The sequence below is a fragment of the Chrysemys picta genome, chromosome 4 (genome assembly GCF_011386835.1).
Source record: "Chrysemys picta bellii isolate R12L10 chromosome 4, ASM1138683v2, whole genome shotgun sequence".
NCBI classification, from domain to species: domain Eukaryota; kingdom Metazoa; phylum Chordata; order Testudines; family Emydidae; genus Chrysemys; species Chrysemys picta.
The window spans coordinates 21,609,960-21,629,760 of record NC_088794.1 but is presented as its reverse complement, the minus strand read 5'-3'; the positions used below and the strand labels follow the sequence as shown (position 1 = coordinate 21,629,760).

Genomic DNA, 19,801 nt, shown 5'->3' with positions numbered 1-19,801 from the left:
CTGTACCGGCCATTGTTGGGGACAGGATATTGGCCTAGACGGGCCATTGCTCATGTCTGACTTTCACTTCCCAGGTCAGCAGGCCGCCCCTTGCAGATTGCCGCCCCAAGCACCTGCTTGGAATGCTGGTGCCTGGAGCCGGCCCTGCTCCCAATGGCTGGCTAGCTCTTCTCCAGTGAATTCTTCAATCTTTTTCTAAAGCAAGTACAAGCAACAAGAGGGAACCTGGGCCTTTCAGATAACAGCATTTGCACAGTGGTGGCACGGTGTCTGCGCCAAGGAGGAGTGGTTGATAGAGCAGGTACAGGAGAGTGCAGTGGCTGTAGAGATTGGGCCATATGTAATCTCAAGGTAACTGTTTACCATTCCTGTGAAGGTCACTTGCATTAGTTCTTGGCATCTTGTGCATTATGGTAATACTGTATTGATCGCCTCTCTATAGAAAACCTTCAGATCTTTCTTATATAACTTGCTCAGGTACACATGTTCAGCACAAGCAAAGCAAGAGGCAGATGGGGTACCGTTGCTTTGGGGCCCACACATCCCATACAAGTTCTGCAACTCACGGACCAGCTGTATATCCCTCTCCAGTGGTATGCAAAAGGGGAGTGACAAAATTACCAGTGGATACCTACTTTAGCAGCAGAACTGGAGTGGGAGGAAAATGAGGGATTGATACCATCTTTCTGGCTATGTGGGGGCAATGTGTCAGGCTGTTTTTTGATGATATTTGTCTGTTATGTCTTATGTGATGTTTCTGTCACTGGTCAATTTATTATTATTATTTATTTTACTACTCTGATTTATAGAACCGACCAGTTTTTTTTTCAATTTTCAAAATTAAATTCAAAGAGTCTTCATGTGGCACTTATGTTCCAAAGATGAAATTTACCCCTGTCCAGAGGGCCAGCACCAAATAAGCCCTCTTTTGGGGGGCCTAAATGGGGTGCATATGGCTCGGCACAAAGGGAACGTTAAAGGTGATGACAATGGTGAAAGAGACACTTGTGTACCATATGCAATTCTGATGACAGATGAAGATGATGGCAGAGACAATGAAAAGGAGACTGACTTGAGCTGTGAAGGCAGGGAGCTGCATTTACAAAAGAGGGGACCAGGAAAATAGACAGAGGAATCGCTGCTGATGAATAGTAGGGTTGGGAGTCAAAGTGAGGATGGTTTTCCAGCCTAAGTAAGAAATCCGTTCTTCCCAGGTTCACTACCATGGTGGCCACAGTCACTAGCTGCAAAACTTTCATCAACTCCGTCATTGGGTACCTCCGTCAGTATGGGTTTGATGGGATCGACCTGGGCTTTGAACATGTTTTAGGGGCTGCCCCCCCCCCCCCCGAGGACAAGCATCACTTCACCATCTTGGTCCAGACGAGATGCCAGTGTTTGTGCCTAACATAATGGGGCTCTGCTTGGCAAGTGGCCCTTGAGTGAGGTAAATATTAAATAATAATAATGTCATAAATCCTGAGGGTTCTGAGGAAAGATGAAAGCTAAAAGAGTGTGTAATTTTAATTCCACAAGTCCCAAAGAAATCTAACACACTAAAATAAATCAATCTAACCCTCTGGAAAGCTTCCTCCATTGAGAGAATATCTGAAAGATTTTATGTAGCTAACTTGGTACGTTCACTAGCTGAGTTTTTTCCCTATGAGAGTGAAGGCTCTCAGTAATGTGACCTGTGCACAAACTTCCAGGTGAATTCCTGTAACTTTACTGAAGAGTAGCAATCCCATGAATGTTGTACTGCAGCTGTTGCACAAACAAAAGTACACTGAAGTCCGTGGCTTCTGAATAAAAGTATGAAAACAATATAGTGACCGGCATAATGGGACTTCCCACACTATGCACAAACTTGTCCCTGATTTCCTAGAATGAATTTAGATGAATTATGCTATCAAGAAAAACTATGCATTTCTGAGTGTGATGTTGTAATAAGAGGAAGCACAGTTACTATGAGGACTGATAACAGTTTGCTTAAGAAATATCAGCAACTGCCACTAAAGCCTCTGCGTTCAGAGCTATAACCTGCCAGCTTTAGTGTGACAAGGGATTACCCTTGTATTATAATGGTTTCAGAAAGTAATCCCTGCCTGGCATGGAAATTATCTATCCATCGTAGGGTTTTATGCTATTGTCCCTCGTACATCTGAGTACCTTCCATGTAAAAGCAGTATCAATAACTAAGTCTCCAATGGACTTTATGGAATTTCTGGCACTTTTCGCTGTCTGGGTAAAAGCTCTGCTTGGGACTGGGTTTTTTTCTATTTTTTGTTTTGTTTTGTTTTTTTGCTAGATTTTATTTATTTCCTTTTGGGGAAGAGGCAGGAGGGCTTGTGGCTAGACGGGGATATCAATGTTGGAGGATCATCCCAGTGGTGGAATTACTAGTTTCAAAATCCATTTATTCTTTGAAAGACTTGCAAGGAAGTGGGAAGAAAGAATAAAGGAAATGGACAAAAGTGCATCTTCAACCGCTTCCTAACTTTTCCCCCCAAACACATAGATGTCATGAATTCCAGCTTGTACTACAGATCTGCCCTGGGGCAGCTTGCATCTCTGGGTCTTCCAATATGCAGGACATTGCTAAAAAAACCCAACACCTTCTATTTTTCATTAACACTGAGCAGACTTTCTAGATCCACAGCCAATGACCTTCTGGCAGCATCTGTCTTCCATCGCAATCTCGTGAAAGAGCAACAAGTGGTATGGGCCAGAACCTAAAAGGCATTTCGGAGCCTAACTCCTGTTGATTTCAATCTACATGACTAGGCGCCTCAGGCTTATTAGGTGAACGTAACCACCTGCTGCTGGCTGGAAACGCAGCACCAACACTATTACTGCCATTCCAAATATAGCCACTGGGCCTGATCCTCCACTACTTTGCTTATTCCTGCACATTCTGATTTGCTAGCCTTTTACACCCACATTTCACTACTGTCAATCACAGTGCAAGACCCAATAGAGAATCAAACCCTCTAGCATCAAAAGCCATACTGTTATTTAAACTCCGCCCACACACACACTGGAGACATACACTTCGACACTGGAGCATGTTCTAAACCTGACATTGTTTTTTTTTTTTAATGAAATGACACCAATTAAACCCTAATGTAAACACTGATTAGTTCTTTATGAAGCAGCCTGATTTTGGAGTCAGAGTAGCATAGCAGAGCATACATAGCATAGCATACACCCCGATTCTTGGTGCCACTAAAAACAGAACCGAGAAGCTTAATTGGAAAGGAAAAGATACTCTCTGATGGGTAGAACTATTCAGCTGTAGTATAAGCTCAAGTAGGCCAATCGATTCCGATGTTTCCTGAATTCTTTATCTGTAATCAGCTAAAATAGAAATAAATATTGATGGACGTAACAGCTTTTAAAAGTCGAGCACATTGTAAAACAGCGTTGAAAGCAATAGGCAAGTTTAAGAAGCCCCAGTGTGGGTCATGAGTGCGGTTTGAACATTGAATCTCTATCACTTGAGTTCCAGGACTAACTCTCATTAGCTGCTAGCAGTATTAGCCTCTATGTGGATTAGCATTAGAGGAAACATGAGACATTGCACTAGCATATAATAAAAAAAAAAATATATGGAGGTATACCTATCTCAGAACTGGAAGGGACCAGTGAAAGGTTATGGAGTCCAGTCCCCTTCCTTCACCAGGAGGCCTAAGTACTGATTTTGCCCCAGATCCCTAAATGGCCCCCTCAAGGGCTGAACTCACAATGCTGGGTTTAGCAGGCCAATGCTCAAACCACTGAGCTATCCCTCCCCCCTTTATGAGGTTCCTTATGTCCTTAGCCCAGAATTGTCCTGTCCTAGATAACTTACAGTTTACTGTTTCAGTGCTCTCTGCAGACCCATTCTTCATAAATTAGTCCCTGCATGCCCAACTGTAACTTCATTAACAGTCATGTTTCCTTCCCACTGCTTCCAAGCCCCTTGGATTTCTAGCAATTTTCCTCTCTTTCTGTATGTATAGCATGCTGCACAGGGAGAATGACATTAGTCCCTCTGGGTATCCATACGATTTCCTTTGTCTGATGCCTTGATCAACCAAGTCCCATCTCAAGAGTAAAGAATAATTATGTGGATACCTATACATAAATTCCATACCTCTGTTCTCAGAGTCCTCCTCTCCGGCATTGGTACTAAAGACCAATCTGGAGACCCAAACTTCATTGGCCAGGTGATTTTCTTATGTGGCAGCTTGTCTGCTTCATAAGTTCCAGGTCTAAAGGAAGATGAACACAAAATATATCTCATTTCCGCAACTGATTTAGACATGGAGTTTATACTCTGCTGATTTACAAGTGCCACATTGATCCACTGGGAGATGTGTATGATACGGTCTTTGGTTCATCATACTGGGATTCTAAATCTTGGGTAGTCATTACATAAGAACGGCCATACTGGGTCAGACCAAAGATCCATCTAGCTCAGGATCCTGTCTTCTGACAGTGGCCAATGCCAGGTGCTTTACAGGGAATGAACAGAGCAGGTAATCATCAAGTGATCCGCCCTGTCATCCACTCCCAGCTTCTGGCAAACAGAGGCTAGGGACACCATCCTTGCCCATCCTGGCTAATAGCCATTGATGGACCTATTCTCCATGAACTTATCTAGTTCTTTTTTGAACCCTGTTATAGTCTTGGCCTTCACAACATCCTCTGGCAAAGAGTTCCACAGGTTAACTGTGCGTTGTGTGAAAAAATACTTCCTTTTGTTTGTTTTAAACCTTCTGCTTATTAATTTCATTTGGTGACCCCTGGTTCTTGTGTTATGAGTAAATAACATTTCCTTATTTACTTTCTCCACATCAGTCATGATTTTATAGACCCCTATCATATCCCCCCTTAGTCATCTCTTTTCCAAGCTGAAAAGTCCCAGTTTTTTTTAATCTCTCCTCATACGGAAGCCGTTCCATGCCCCTAATCATTTTTGTTACCTTTTTCTGAACCTTTTCCAATTCCAATATATCTTTTTTGAGATGGGGTGACCACATCTGCACGCAGTATTCAAGATGTGGGCATACTATGGATTTATATAGAGGCAATATAATATTTTCTGTATTCCTTTCTTAATGATTCCCAACATTCTGTTCATTTTTTTTTTGATTGCCACGGATAGATGTGTGGATGTTTTCAGAGAACTATCCACAATGACTCCAAGATCCCTTTCTTGAATGGTAATAGCTAATTTAGACCCCAACATTTTATATGTATAGTTGGGATTATGTTTTCCAATGTGCATTACTTTGCATTTATCAACATTGAATTTCATCTGCCATTTTGTTGCCCAGTCACCCAGTTTTGTGAGATCCTTTTGTAACTCTTCGCAGTCTGCCTGGGACTTAACCATCTTGAGTAGTTTTGGATTATCTGCAAATTTTGCCACCTCACTGTTTACCCCTTTTTCCAGATCATTTATGAAATAGATTAGGCATTGCTATTGGGGCAGTCCCTGGTTACATTTCTGCTCTATGTATTTGACCTCTATGTATTTGATCCAGTCCTTCCACCAGACTCAAGGTACACTGCAAACATGTCAAAAGATAAAAAAAAATGAGGGATCCTTGCAACAAATTCATAGTGGAGAGAGGTTCATGGATGCTGATTTCTAAAGGCATGCTTCTAAACATGCCATGTGAAAAGGAGATATGTAAAACAGACAACATAGTGTCTCTCTTTTGCTGTGAATATTTATTGTCTGACTATGATCTAAATAAAGCAACAGAAATCAGACTGTTCCGCTGCAGATTGTGGCTACAACCCACAAAAGCTGACTTTGTCCACTAAAATATATATATATGCAATAGCAGCTTTAACTTTAATCTTTTTCTGGTGCATAGTGTTTCTGTTTCCAGAAGTATTTTTTGGAGCTCACCATAACCTTGCTATTTTTTCCCAATCTATTGGTGAATATGGGGCAGTTTTTTAATGCTCATGCAAATGAAGAACTTAAGACACTCACTAGAGCCTGATGTAGGTCAGTACTGATGCTGTGCAATTTCCTCTATCGTGCTCAATCAGTGGGCTTTAATGCTAACATGTTTAGCACCCTTGCTATTCAAGCCCTGAGCTTATCTTGAGTGGAGACTCGGTTTCACCAAGTTGTGCCAAAAGATTTTGTGGTTTTGTTCTCTGGTTAAATTGAAATTTACATTCTATATTATGAAAGCAGGATTTTGGGCCTCATTCTCCACTGCTTTGCTCCTTGTGAGATTTTCAAGATACACAACACAAGGCAGTTCGAGCACGCAGTTGCCTACCTCCCATTTGTGCCTCTGCAATGCTATCCCTTAATGTCTAGGCAGGCTTTTACCTTGCTACTAAAGGAGTGAGAAACAGATTTATGGTACCCAGGGAAAAGCTCTCTATCCAGAGCCTTCTGTGGAAATCGTGATGACTTGACGGAAAATGGGGCGTAGGCAGGCTGGAACTTTCGGTCTTTGCCCCATGCTGATTGGTGTGTTCCAGGGCCAGGAGTCTCAGTCTATTTATAAGGCAGCAGATTAAAAAAGAAAAGAAAAGAAAAAAAAAGTTAGCACCGGGGGCCTGATGCTCATTTACGGTCTGGCTGCTCTGACGATGTCAAGGGGCCTTAAAGTGATTGTAAATGTAAGTGTACGCACACTGCTAAAGCAGTTTAAAGTGATTTGAGTGTAAATAAGAATCAGGACAGGACCCATATATTTTGGGAATTCTGTCATTTTGTTCTGTTTTTGGATTGCTAGAGATGCTTTGGCCAAAAAGCACAAACCTTAAAGCCGGGCAGTTTTCTTGGAGGCATCTATGACATTTTCCTACTAATCTTATATCGGTATGTGCCCTATCGCTCCTAAAATTATTATCTTCTGGGAGCAATGAAGGGATCTGAAGGTATGTAGGATATTTCTGTGGAAACCTGCAATTACCGAGCATCCAGAGTTTGGTCTGTGTTTGTCCCTTTAACTGAGCCACTCTATTTCTGAAGTGCCCATCACCATTGGTTCTAGACACCATCTGTAATTCATAAACAGCATCTATTTCTGATAAACATTCTCTTGGTTGAGGAAGGTAAGAACACAGAGCTACTTCAGCAGGTTAAGAAGTTCATGCAATCAAGGTGACAGAAGATTTCTTGTTTTTGGTTACTTTATCAGCTGTAGAGAGGGGATAGTTGAATAATTTCCCCACACTTCAACATATCAGAGTAATCTATAATGAAATATATATATGCAACCGAGGGAGAAATTCAACACTGGGCAGAGGGTCAGCATAAGATCCATCCATCACTTAATTTCTGTTTCTTAGGTGGAATTTAAGTGGTGAATGGAGCTAGCCTTCAGCACAAGGGTGAATTTCACTCAGAGTGAATAAATTTCTAAACTAGCAATCCTTGTAGAACTCTCTCTTATTTTTATAGAGCTGTGACTAGTAAATGACTCCTTTTAAATTTGGGTGAACCAGGGACCAGAATTGCCAAAGAGCTCAGCATCCAATGCGCACCCAGCATGCTCAGTGATTCTGAAAATCGGGCCACTTATTTAGGTGCTTAAATGGATGGAGGGATGCTTTGGAAAATCTGGTCCTACGTGTTTAATTCTGTCATCAAATATCTGCAGTAGCCAGCAAAGTGAATGGAAATTGGGCATACATATTGCAGGCACTTGTGATGGAATTACAGTGCATTCATTTTTTTAACCACCCACAGCAGCCTTGACGCACAGTAGAGAGTGCTTTCCTTACCTTGCATTCTGGTGGGAAACGTAGGGATGTTCTTGCTCCCAGTACGTAACCTTTGATGCTCTCTGGTTTATGAGTCAAGGCATATACCATGCTACTCCTCTGTATGTAAAAAGCAGAAGCGTGCTTAGTGCCAGTTATGATGTGATTCACATCAGTTTAAGGTTTAATGCGTTTGAGCAGCTAGAGACCAAATTGTTGTTAAAGTCTCTTATCTCAAGAAAAGGCCTTTTTTCAATTTTCACTGTCACAGGTGGGATGGTCTTGTGATTAAAGCAGGAGGCAGGGAATCAGATGTGGATTCAATTCCTGGCTGTGTCACAGCCTCTGTGTGTGACTCAGGGGAAGTCACTTAATTCTTTCTGCGCCTCCGCTGGAAAATGAGGGATAATAATGCCTTCTTTTGTTTCTATTGGGTACAATTTTTTAAAGTGTTTGACTTTCAGTGAGACTTAGGCTCCTTAAGTCACATTTGATTTGAAAATGGGACTTAGGAGTCTAAGTCACTTATGTGCTCTTGAAAAAAATTCCCCTTGTCTCTAGAGACAGTTTTCCAGGGCCGGGACTGTCTAATCAAATATATGTGCAGCCCCCAGCCCACGTGAGCCTCAATCTTAGTTCGTGACACAAGCTGCTACTTCATCCTACTATCCTGGGGTGGGAATAGCTCTATTGCAGAACGACTCACCTCTTCATTGTCGTAACTCCCGGGCCCACGATAGGGGTCCCCAAGGATGGGGACCAGCTGGTTCCCCAGTCTGTCTGGGGCATGGTGAAAGGGGAAAATTTTCCTCCCTTGACATGATCCAAACGAGTTTCGCTTCTGCACAGCTACAGATGCAAGAAACAACAAAGATGTAGTTAGAACAAGCAAGTGGGGACCTGCCTCCACTGCATGGGGTGTGATCTGCTCAGCAGTGCCAGGGGAGCCCATGCTGGACATGGCCAGGGGAGCTCCCCGGGAGGTGCCTGGGCTCGGGGTGGGCAGGGGAGGCCATGCTGGGCACTGCCAGGGGAGCCCCCCCGGGAATTGCCCAGGGCGGAGGTGGGCAGGGGAGCCCGTGCTGGGCATGGCCAGGGGAGCCCCCCGGGGAGGTGCCAGGGCGGAGGCGGGCAGGGGAGCCCCCCGGCAGTGGCCGGGCCCGGAGGCGGGCAGGGGAGGCGGCCCGGAGGTGGGCAGGGGAGCCGCACCCCCCCCCCCCCCGGAGGTGCCCCGGCTGGACACGGCTCTGCTCACCTGTCAGCTCCCACTCCCAGATCATGCCGCGTGCCCGTGTGTACGGCCCGTTACCATGGACACGGGAGGGGGCGGGGCCCGCGCGAGCCGGCGGGCGGAGAATCCCGGGATCCGCGATCGGCGGGGACCGCGCGCCCCCCCTGCCCCCCCTCCTGCGCTCCTGCAAGCGGGCGCCTAATGCCTCCACTCAGCGGCGCGCTGCAGCCCCAGGGCTCGGGGGGCAACTGGCCGCGGCGCCCTGCTCGCAGCAGATCCGTCCCGCAGGGATGCACCGCAGACAGCAGATATTTGCAGGCGGAGCCGGGTCATTCATTCTCTGCCAGAGCCAAAAACAACGGCAGCCCCGGCGGAGCCCTGCAGCTCGGGGACTGCCTACCCTCGGGGCACTGGTGCAGGTTCTGAGCTGAGGCAAGGCGTGATTCGTGACAGCTGTTTTGTGGCCCCCTGGTCCTGTCGCTAATTGGGTCGCTGCGCTGGTCTAGAGCTCGCAGTGAGGCTGGAGATGATGGGAGGCTGCTCTGACCTGACCCATTCGGATCCCCAGTCCGCAGCGTGCAGGGTTAGGCTGAGGTTACCTAGCAAAAAGGGACTCTCAATGAAGGGTCTGAATAATATGCATCCAAGCCACAGAACATTCAGATGAGAAATACCACATGAGGCCAGTTCCTATCAGCATACTGCAATGTTTAAAAGCAAGGGTCCTGGAACAGTGTGTGTAGTGTGGTGTGTGTGTGTGTGCTGAGAGCCATTGAACCAAACTGTAAACCCTGTGTGTAATGGAAACCACTTCAAGCCAGGAGATGCAGCACCTATGTTTAAAAGCATCCCTATCTGACACGCCTAACCCCCTGGCACACACAGTGTTGTAGATGCTTTCTGGATAGATAGAATCATAGAATATCAGGGTTGGAAGGGACCTCAGGAGGTCATCTAGTCCAACCCCCTGCTCAAAGCAGGACCAATTCCCAACTAAATCATCCCAGCCAGGACTTTGTCAAGCCTGACCTTAAAAACCTCTAAGGAAGGAGATTCCACCACCTCCCTAGGGAACCCATTCCAGTGCTTCACCACCCTCCTAGTGAAAAAGTTTTTCCTAATATCCAACCTGAACCTCCCCCACTGCAACTTGAGACCATTGCTCCTTGTTCTGTTATCTGGTACCACTGAGAACAGTCTAGATCCATCCAATTGGTCTGGGGGGAGGGAGATTCTCCTCTTTTCTTCCCACCCCCAAGCCACTTTTAACTGGCAGTAATTAGGCAGCTGGCATACTAAGACCGCTGTCTATCATTCTGACCAATGTTGTTTCATTGTTTCCTTGTGCTTCCCCCACCTGGCTTTGTCTCCAGCTGCTGTCTCTTGTTTTATTAGATGGTCATCTCTCTGGGGGGGGGGGGCAAGAATCGTCTTTTGGTTCTGTGTTTGTACAGCCCCTAGCACAATAGGGTCCCGGTCCATGCCCAGGGGTCCTAGATGCTATCACAATACAAAAAAATAATGATAAAAGCAGAGCAGAATAGAATAGCACACCCCCAGCATGTCTTTTTTTCCCAAAGCACCAAAATAAATCTCAGTTCTTTCAAATTTTCTCATGTTTTCCCATCCCCCATGCTTAAAAATCCACCTTAGTCTGGGTTAACTCTGCCAGCATCTTATTTCTTATCTCACCTATGTTTGAGGCACTAGGAGCTGCTGTCATGGTTGTCAACGTGTGCAGTTGGGAGTAGTGGGCAGAATGCTGGATTTGGCTCCTTTTGGGAGGATTTCTTCACTCGACTTATTGGCCCAGAAATTTCCCACTGTTGTTAATATGGGTGCTGCTCCATTGCTGGGAGCAACTATGGGAGAGCTAGACAAGACTCTCACGGCCTCTGGTGTTTTTACTGTTGTGTTTCGTTCTGCTCAGCAAAGGTCTAGCTGACAGTGTGATAAAAAAACACTGTTTTAAATGGCACATTTCACACTTTGGGACACACGCATTGTTCCTTGAGAACCATATTGGTTGATTGGTTTGTGATGAAGTCTTTGGTTTGGTATCTAAATACCAGTTCATTCCCGACTTTGCTATAGACTCCACTGTGTGACCTTGGGCATGTCACTCTGTCTCTCTAAGCTCCCCAAAATGGGGATAATAAACCTTCCTTTATCTTGTCTTGTGTGCTTGTCAGCTTGACTGTAAACTCTTCGGGGGCAGGGACTGTCTCTTATTGTGTACATGTACAGTGCCTACCACAATAGGGCCCCGATCTCAGTTGGTGATCCTTTAATATAAAGAATAAAATTTCGGTCCCTGGGGGCAAATTAAAAATGCCGCATTATCTCAGAAGAAATCTAAAACAATAAAAAGTGATGCTGAAGTCACTGTCCAGCAAAACAGACAAACACACTAGGGCTTATGCTACAGGCTTTTATTTCAGAATTTTGGGGGCTTCGGCATATGCATAAAGCAATAGGGAATTTGGATCGAGTTCATCTGCTTGGAGATCCTGGTTTATGCCCAGTTGCAGCAGCTGCAGCTCGTATCAAAGACCAGGCCGGTTTGGCAGTACTGCTCATAAGTGATGCCGTTCAGACAGTGCCAGAAAGCATTCCTGTTGTTGGCAACAGGGTAGAGGCCATTGGCTTTGCCAGCACAGAACCCACTGCCACCGGAGCTGCTGCCACTACCGGAGCTGCTGCCGCTACCGGAGTTGCTGCTGCCACTACCAGAGCTTCCACTGCCACTTCCTCCGCTACTGGGAGCCTCTGTGATTGGAGCAATGGGCTGAGCAGGAGCAGTGCAGCCTGAAACAGAAAATGATGATACTTAATACAGATCGGTCTATAACGATCCATTATTTTATAACATGCCCAATCACTCTAGTATTTGACCAGGGTATTAGATGCAGTGCTTAGAAGCAGGGCACTACCATGTACAGCCTGCTGTCTTCGAGAGGTACAGTATGCTGGCTGAGCCTCATGGTGACTGCATCAAAAACTGGAAGAAGAAGGACCTGATCCAATTCCCACTGAGATCCATGGGAATTTTTTCATTGGCGTAAGCGGGTTTTGGATTGGGTGATAAGTGGGTACCTCCGTGATGGATTCAGAGGTTCAGACTCGCCTCTGTTGTAAACCTGTTGCAATCGATGGAATTACTGGGCAATCAGGGCCCAGAAATGTAAAATAATCAAGCTTCAAGTAAAAGGAGATTGATCTCCAAGGGGACCCACTAGAACAGCTGTTAATTTTTTTCCAGGGTGGGATGTTGTTTAGAACACAGATCTTTAAAAGGGACTGCCAGATGGCAGGGGCATCTGTAAACTAGCTCAGGCTATTTTAGCAACAGCAGTGAGTTCCCTTAGTAAACCAGTTTGTTTGTATCCCAGCAAATTTGGTCTCTCTAAAGAGCCATGATTTGACTGGAAGGTGGGGTGGGGAGTCACAAAAGGAGAACTTAATGGAGGGTGAATTGTGGGCAGGGATATAAAGTTGCTTCTCTTGAGAGGGTGTAGCTCAGCATTATATACACCAGTGGGAGTATTAAAATTCTCATCTACATCTGAGGGAAGGGTGTTAATTCTGGGAGCCCATCCTGCTGGAGTCACTCACTAGTGCTCTGCAGTCCAAGAACGTTCTTCAGGGTGTTGATCAAGGGGAATTTGCCCTGGTTGCAGAACGTGCCAGTGAAGTCATCCAGATCAATTGTCCACACCATAGCACCACCAAAGTTGTTCTTCATTAACCACTGAGCCTGTTAAGGGTCAGGAAAGAAGCCAAGATCAGTCCAAACCCAACAAAAAAGGGACTCAGGGAACTACAGTGATGCAGAATGGGATCCCACTGGTTTTGATAGGTGAGAAGGTCCCATCGTACCTTGAGGTTGAAGCTCTTGATGTTGTCATATCCTACCCACTCAGTGCTTTGGTATGCATAGGGGACATCCTGAGGGGTATCCCACGCTTGAGTGGCTCCATTATTCAGGAAAGTGCAGATCTAAAAACAGCGAGGGTGAAACAGAAACAGAATCTTCCATCACTGCTGCAACCACATCGCCAATGGACAGAAAACGGAACAGCAGTTTTGAAGCAACAACTCTTGTACAAAGTAGATTCACTTGTTTTCATCTCATACTTTATCGGTGGCCTTGTGGGCTCCTATACTCTGGTGTCTGTTCTCTAGCACACAGTAAACAGATGTCAGCTTTTTATTGTCAATCAATGAGGAGCTAAGCTACGAAATTTAAATTCATGTTTCATACTCTGCTTCCAGAGGTCTGGGGTGTATGGTTCCTGAGTTTTGGTTTGGGCCTAATTCTAGCAGTAACTAAGCAGAAAGAGGAAAAACAGTTAATCCATGATGGGGGTTGATTAAGTATTCATTAATATTAGATGTCACAATTGATTTTCTGTATACTCAGTTACAATTATTCCAAGAGAAGTATTTATACTCTGATTTATATGCATTGTGATGGCCTGAGATTGTTTTAACAAGCAGATATTTTTATTCAGTTGTGCACTGCAACTGCATAGCACACAAACCTCATAGTAAGCCCAGAACCCAGACTGTTTTGTGTAAGGTCCAGCAGGCCCCGGTCCTGAGGCTGGAGCACCGACAGCAGTGTTGGATGGGTTGCTCAGGATGAAGGTGTGTCCATAGGCTGGGAATCCAACAATGAGCTTTTCAGCTGGGGCACCGTTGTTCTTCCAGTAATTCATGGCATATTCCTATAAAAACAGTCAGTGAGTTATGGACTCTGGATCACAAGTGGCAGGTAAATTCTTCCATCACTGCAGTTTTCAAGGATCAGTTCTTTGTTATTAATTTCCTATCATAAACCTTTGGATTCATTTAATTAAAATGTTGGATTTTGGGCTTAGTTCAGTTATGTCATTATAGGTCTTAAAGGATCTTGGTCAAGATATACTTACAATATTGAGATAGATATTGCTGCCAGTGTCAGCGGGGCCTTGAAACAGGGGGCTGTTCTCTCCAGTGTACCCCTCCCAAGAGCCGTGGAAGTCGTAGGTCATCACGTGGAAATAGTCCAGATACCTGAGGAGATAAAATTACCGTCACTATTGTCTTCATCTTGGAATGGTTCATTTTCTCATCAACGGTGTCTTTTCAAAGCCCAATAAGAAGCAGTGATCTAAACAGCCCCTGTATTTTTAGCATCTACTTTAAAGATTCTTTGTAGATAAAGGATGGATTTTGCTTTAAGTGCCAGAAGTTCACTACAGAGGCCAAATTTTTCAAACTTCAGTGGCTTAAGTCAAGCACCTAAATCCATATCGGTCTGAGTTTTCAGAGGTGCTGAGCCCCAGAGCTCCCATAGGTTTTAGTGGGTGCCCAGCACCTTTGAAAATCAGGGCTTTCTTTATTTAGGTGCCTAATTCGGCAGCCAGGCTTGAGGCTTTTGGACATGAAGCTGGTTTTCACAGTGAAATATATTCATTGTCTCGAATGTGGCCTGTGCTTTAAGCTAGGGATGATGAGTATATCTGAAAGCATGGTACTCACTGGCCGAGCTGAGGAATCTGGTAGCCTGACTCAATGTTAGAGAGCCCTGCAGCCACAGCAGCGGTGACCAGGAGCCTGGGTTTGTTAACCTGCTTGGCTTCCTGCTCGAAGGCTTCCAGCATTTCCTAAGGCAGATTAAAAAAACGACCCCATAATAGGTTAGGAGCAGCAACGCTGAGCACTGGTCGCCCTCAATGTGCACCTGGTGAATTAGAAATGGCCCCGTTCCCTCCTTGAGAATTCTTACTGCAATGACTAGGCCCATTAGACTGCTCGGTTTTGTCCACCCATGTTTTGTTAATTCTGTCTGGCAATGTGAAGAAGACGGGTAAAATTTTCAAAAGCGTCTAGGTGAGTTAGGCTCCTAAGTTCCACTTTCAAAAGTGACTTAGGCACTTGAAAGCCCAAGTCCCATTGGTTTTTCAATGACATTTAGACTCCTAAGGGCAGATTTTCAAAGGCACTTAAGCACCTAAAGATGCAGACAGTTGCCTAGTCAGATTTTCAAAAGCACCTAAGTGGGTTAGGTGCATAATTCCCATTTAAATTAAGAGGAGTTAGGTGTCTAATGTGCTCAGGTGTTTCTGAAAATCACACTAGGCACCTGTTGGCATTTTTACACACCTAGATACTTTTGAAAATTTGGGTCTAAGTGTTTAGGTCACCTTTGAAAATGGGGCTTTAGCTTCTAAGTCACTTACACACTTTTGAAAATGTCACCCCCCACCTTTAATATTCATCAGCTGTGAAATTACAAGTACTAAGGGATCTTCCATAAGATCATAAACCTACAGCTGATTTATGGTCAGATCCTGCATTCTTATCTATCCTATAGAATCCCATGCACATTTGCTGAGCTGAATATTAATTAATGAATAAATAATTATGCTAATATCACCAGTAGTTGGTATCATATATGCTTTTACATTTTACATGCATCTCTGGAGCATTTGTAGTGCATTGTACAAACAATGTGACTTTTTTCTTCTTCTTACTGAGGTTTCTTTCAGCACCGACGAGCTGGCTTCCTCCTTACCTGAACAAGGACGGTGAAGAGGCTCTTATCCTGAGCTGTGCTGCCTCTGGAGCCAGGGTATTCCCAGTCAAAGTCTATCCCATCGAATTCATACTGGCGCAGGAATGTGATGACGGAGCTGATGAAGGTCTGGCGAGTCTCGGGAGTGGAAACCATCGCAGTAAATCTAGGGAGGAAAAAAAGGAAAGGAGTCAGGTTGCTGCATGGCTCACTCCCTCAAGTGTTCAAAATACCAGGATGCAGTCAGAGAGAAAGGGATGGGTTGGACTTACGGAGCTGTTCCAAAATTCCATCCTCCGATAGCCAAGAGGGTCTTCAGTTGTCCGTTCCTACAAAGATTGAGATGGGGGGTATGAATAAAGAACAAACGGAGGAAGTCTGGTTTGGTATTTCCCACTGTATTGTAATTGCTGTCCTGAGACAGAAGAGAGACCAGTGTGCTCTGAGATTCGTTGTGTTGCCTTGCCTTACTCAGTAATACTTAGCTCTTTATAGTGGTTCTTTTATAGCCATAGAGCTCAACATACTTTACAGAGGGATAAGCATCTCATTATCCCTGTTTTACAGATGGGGACAATGAGGCAAAGAGAGTGGAAGTGACTTGCCCAAGGTCATACAGCACGTTATTGGCAGAGCCAGGAAAGGACCCCAGGTCTGATTCCTCTCCACTGTGTCACATTTCACCCCTAAGTGAGCCTTAGAAATTGATAGGCCATCTCCCAATTGATCACTCATTGTTGAAATTAGCTCCATTTGATTTAGATCTGTATTTAATGGGAACATATTATATATAATATACATAAATAGAATATACACTTGGGTATATTGCTTTAAGTTCCCAGAAATCTATTTTGGATATAGGTTCATAGTAACTGAAGGTAAATAATGATTTAGACATGGATTCTCTTGAGCTGCTGTACCATCTCCCTCTACAACAATACCGCAAATCTTCAAGGGCGGTTACTATGGTGTTTTGGGACTATATCTAGCACTTTGGAGCAGCCAAAGAAGACACTGTCTCTAGGTTTCATGCTGAGCCCAGTGCAGGCTGGTCAGGACTTTGGGGACTCAGCCAGCATTGTGCAGATGCCCCTGCAGTGCAGACATGATCCATAAAGCTAGCAGTCATGTGTGCTTCACTCTGGAGTTTCAGTGCCTTGTTCATAATAATGCAGAGGTTTTAAAGGATCTCTAGTATATACAGTCAGGTGTTAGTTAACGCACAAATCTCTCTTTAGTCTCTTGCCATTTGGGTTACTCACTGGTTTTTCAAACCGTTGAAGGATTTGTAGAGAGTCAGGTCGTTCCATTCAATGGTAGTGATCTGATTGTTCTTCATGCCCGCAAAGGCATAGATCAGGTGAGTACAGAGGCATGGGTCGATGTTATCAGGCATGAAGCGCCCAAGGCCTGGTCTGTACTGGGCCCAGTTGGTGAAGTAGCATGTCAGCAGATAGGCAGAACCTGTTTTTGGCCGAGAGGAGGGGGAGATGTCACAGGGATATTTGTCATAATAAACTACCCCGGTTCATGAAAATGAAGCATGGCCACCAAATGGGACCTCAGGGTAGAGATGATGCTGATGTTCTAAAGAGGAGCATTCTAATCCTTTAAGACCCAACTCTGAAAACCAGACACAGTGATTACTACTTTAGTTTCAGTAAAGTCAATGCTGACAAAATAAACCCTCAGGAAAAATGCAGCATTTTTGCACAGCGTAGAAACATAGGAATAGAAGACAAGGAAGGATGCTGCATAGTTCCTTCAAACTCCCCCATTTAGACCTGGTACCAGCGTCTGTGGAACCACAATTCATAAAATGTAGACGCTATGAATAAGCCCATGAATGTCCAGTTAATGTCTTGATGATATAATCCAGATATCCTGATTTAATCCACTGAGGATACTAATGATGGAAGCAACCAAGCTCCTAATGGCAAGGTTGGATAACATTGCTAATTATGACAGGCAAACAGTATTATTTGAATTCTTAGGCACTGGTCTATTCTATTAATATGAGAGCTGATAAAAAAGGAGGGAATTAAAAAAAACAGTTTTCCCCCTTTATTCAAATCTGAACATTTATCATTTTGAAAAGTCAACATTTTCAATTTCAAAAAGTGTCACCAGCTGTTTGGGTGATTTAAAAAAAAAACAACAACCCAAAAACAAAACTTTAAAATTTCAACCAGCTCTAGTCAATATCAATTATGGGCCCAATTCTCCGCTCACTCACAAGGGTGTAAATCAGGAGTGATGCCACTGAAGTTAGTAGTGTTACACTATTAGTAAAACTAGTGTAAGTGACAGGAGAATCAGAGCCTGTCAATTTTATGTGGATTTTATACCTTTACCTTTAAAACAACAGAACAGCTCATCAGTTTTGTCCGGCGGAGGAGGAAAATGGTGCTTGGTCACTGATTGAATGTGGTGGCTTAATGCACTGTTCTGAGTGCACTGATTAAATTATGAATGCCATGCATTTGAATTTTGAGCTCTCCTTAAAGCCCATCTTGCTCCTCATACAATTTAGGCCTGTAAGGAACCACGGGTTGGGTTATATCTAAGTTTTATATTTATTTTATGATTTCCTGTTTTTCTGTACTTGGCATTGTGGATGAGCTATCCTAAGAACATAAGCATGGCCATACTGGGTCAGACCAATGGGTCCTTCTAGCCCAGTATCCTGTCTTCCAACAGTGGCCAATACCAGGTGCCCCAGAGGGAATGAACAGACCAGGTAATCATCAAGTGATCCATCCCCTGTCGCCCATTCCCAGTTTCACAGAATTGTTTGTTCACCATGCTCTATGTATCTCTATCTGTTCAACTGCTATCTCCTGTAGAGGGGCTATGTGAGTGGGATGTAGATGGGACATCACTGCTTTGTTTGGATCCATTTTAAATGAGCCTCAGACATTGAAAATAGTTACATGGGGCTTAATTCATGGGTGGGCCACAATACAAGTAAGATATGGTAAATACCAAAGAAAGAGCAAAGCCATTTAAGAAAAATACTCACCCAGCTGAGCATTCAGCAAAAGTGCCAGACCTGTCAAGAAAAGCAAAAGTAAAGAAACTATCTGAATAAAATGCAAAATGCACAAACAGTTCACAAGCCTAGGGCTCAAATGCCTCCAATCAGTCCCAGTTATAAGATGCCATATTGCACTCATGAATAAGACCTTCCCAAGGACTTACCTTGCAAATAAGTGGTCAAATCTGGCCTATGAATAAGTAATATCAACGGAAGTTGTAGATATTCAGGGATTGACTTTAGCATGCGTCATTCACAGAAGATTGAATCAAATACTGTAGCTTTATTTATAAAGAAGGTCAGATAATTGACCGATAAGTCCTGAGGATAGGAGTGATCAAATATCATGTCTAAGGCTGTTAAACTGATGCCTTAGGTGGTCAGGAAGGAATTTTCCATTCTATGCACAGCATTGCGCAATTGGTTGGTGCATCATTGGGAAACTCTTTGACCTTCTTCCAAGCACAGGCATTGTCCACTGCTATGGGCAAAGTACTAGCCTAGATTAGTGGTTTTCAACCCTTTTGTATTTGCGGACCCCTAAAAAATTTTGAATGGAGGTGTGGACACCTTTGGAAATCTTAGACGTAGTCTGTGCACCACAGATTGAAAACCACTGTTATAAGGGAATGACAACCTTTTGCAGACCCCTTAGACATAGTCTGCGAACACCCAGGGATCCGCGGACCACAGGTTGAAAACCACTGGTCTAGATGGACTAAATGGCTTAATTTAGTATGGTGAATCTGATCTTCGGCACATGCTTGTATGCAGCACAGAATGAGTGCTCCATAAGGATCTACTGATGTGCTAAATCGCTTTGCAGAATAGAACTGCAGCTTAAAGTGATCAAAAATATAGCTGCACAGTTCTTGTGAAAATAAGGTTACGCACCAATATAAAATAATATGACTTACCGGTGAGGAGGATCAGCTTGGCCATGATTTACTTCTGTACTGATCCAATGACGTTTCTCTCGTCCTTTTATACCATGTGCCTCCTTCTTTATCACACGGTCACCTTGTCACCAAAGAGACCCGAACGATGCGGTATCTAACAAAGTTTAATGGTTAGCTAATGGATAAATCAACAAAACTTTCCAACCTCCCTTTGTAATACAATAGATGCCATTTTCTCAGTAACCTATCTTATATAATAGTCCTGCCAACGTGGAAAGGGCAGACCTAAGGAGATATAAAAGATAAGCATCAATTTTCCAATGTGCTGGTTCTTATACTATTTT

General features: G+C 44.0%; 2 protein-coding genes across 2 annotated transcripts; both read right to left on the bottom strand.

The window, feature by feature from the left end:
* Positions 1–3,126: 3,126 nt before the first annotated feature.
* CIMAP3 (ciliary microtubule associated protein 3) lies at positions 3,127–9,141 on the bottom strand. Its single transcript, XM_005308280.5, has 6 exons — positions 8,984–9,141; positions 8,435–8,577; positions 7,750–7,848; positions 6,381–6,514; positions 4,136–4,253; positions 3,127–3,357 (listed from the first exon to the last, which is right to left on the bottom strand). Exons 1-6 carry the CDS (start codon positions 9,006–9,008, stop codon positions 3,289–3,291), a joined length of 588 nt encoding a protein of 195 aa, XP_005308337.2. The 5' UTR covers positions 9,009–9,141; the 3' UTR covers positions 3,127–3,288.
* Positions 9,142–11,394: 2,253 nt separating this feature from the next.
* LOC101940411 (acidic mammalian chitinase-like) lies at positions 11,395–18,591 on the bottom strand. Its single transcript, XM_005308279.3, has 10 exons — positions 18,544–18,591; positions 16,784–16,985; positions 15,794–15,850; positions 15,522–15,687; positions 14,486–14,610; positions 13,894–14,017; positions 13,504–13,689; positions 12,839–12,958; positions 12,575–12,716; positions 11,395–11,767 (listed from the first exon to the last, which is right to left on the bottom strand). Exons 2-10 carry the CDS (start codon positions 16,915–16,917, stop codon positions 11,475–11,477), a joined length of 1,347 nt encoding a protein of 448 aa, XP_005308336.2. The 5' UTR covers positions 16,918–16,985; positions 18,544–18,591; the 3' UTR covers positions 11,395–11,474.
* Between the last annotated feature and the right edge of the window lie 1,210 nt (positions 18,592–19,801).

What these genes read in the sequence shown, in the direction of transcription:
- CIMAP3 (XM_005308280.5), bottom strand. Translation starts at nt 9,008, where the DNA reads ATGATCTGGGAGTGGGAGCTGACAG. An exon ending in GTTTCCCACCAGAATGCAAG is followed by an intron (nt 6,515 to 7,749) that starts GTAAGGAAAGCA and finishes CCTTATAAATAG; the next exon opens with ACTGAGACTCCTGGCCCTGG. An exon ending in GGAGGACTCTGAGAACAGAG is followed by an intron (nt 3,358 to 4,135) that starts GTATGGAATTTA and finishes TTTCTATTTTAG; the next exon opens with CTGATTACAGATAAAGAATT.
- LOC101940411 (XM_005308279.3), bottom strand. Translation starts at nt 16,917, where the DNA reads ATGCCTGATAACATCGACCCATGCCTCTGTACTCACCTGATCTATGCC. An exon ending in GCAATATCTATCTCAATATT is followed by an intron (nt 13,690 to 13,893) that starts GTAAGTATATCT and finishes CTGTTTTTATAG; the next exon opens with GAATATGCCATGAATTACTG. An exon ending in GGTTCTGGGCTTACTATGAG is followed by an intron (nt 12,959 to 13,503) that starts GTTTGTGTGCTA and finishes CGCTGTTTTTAG; the next exon opens with ATCTGCACTTTCCTGAATAA.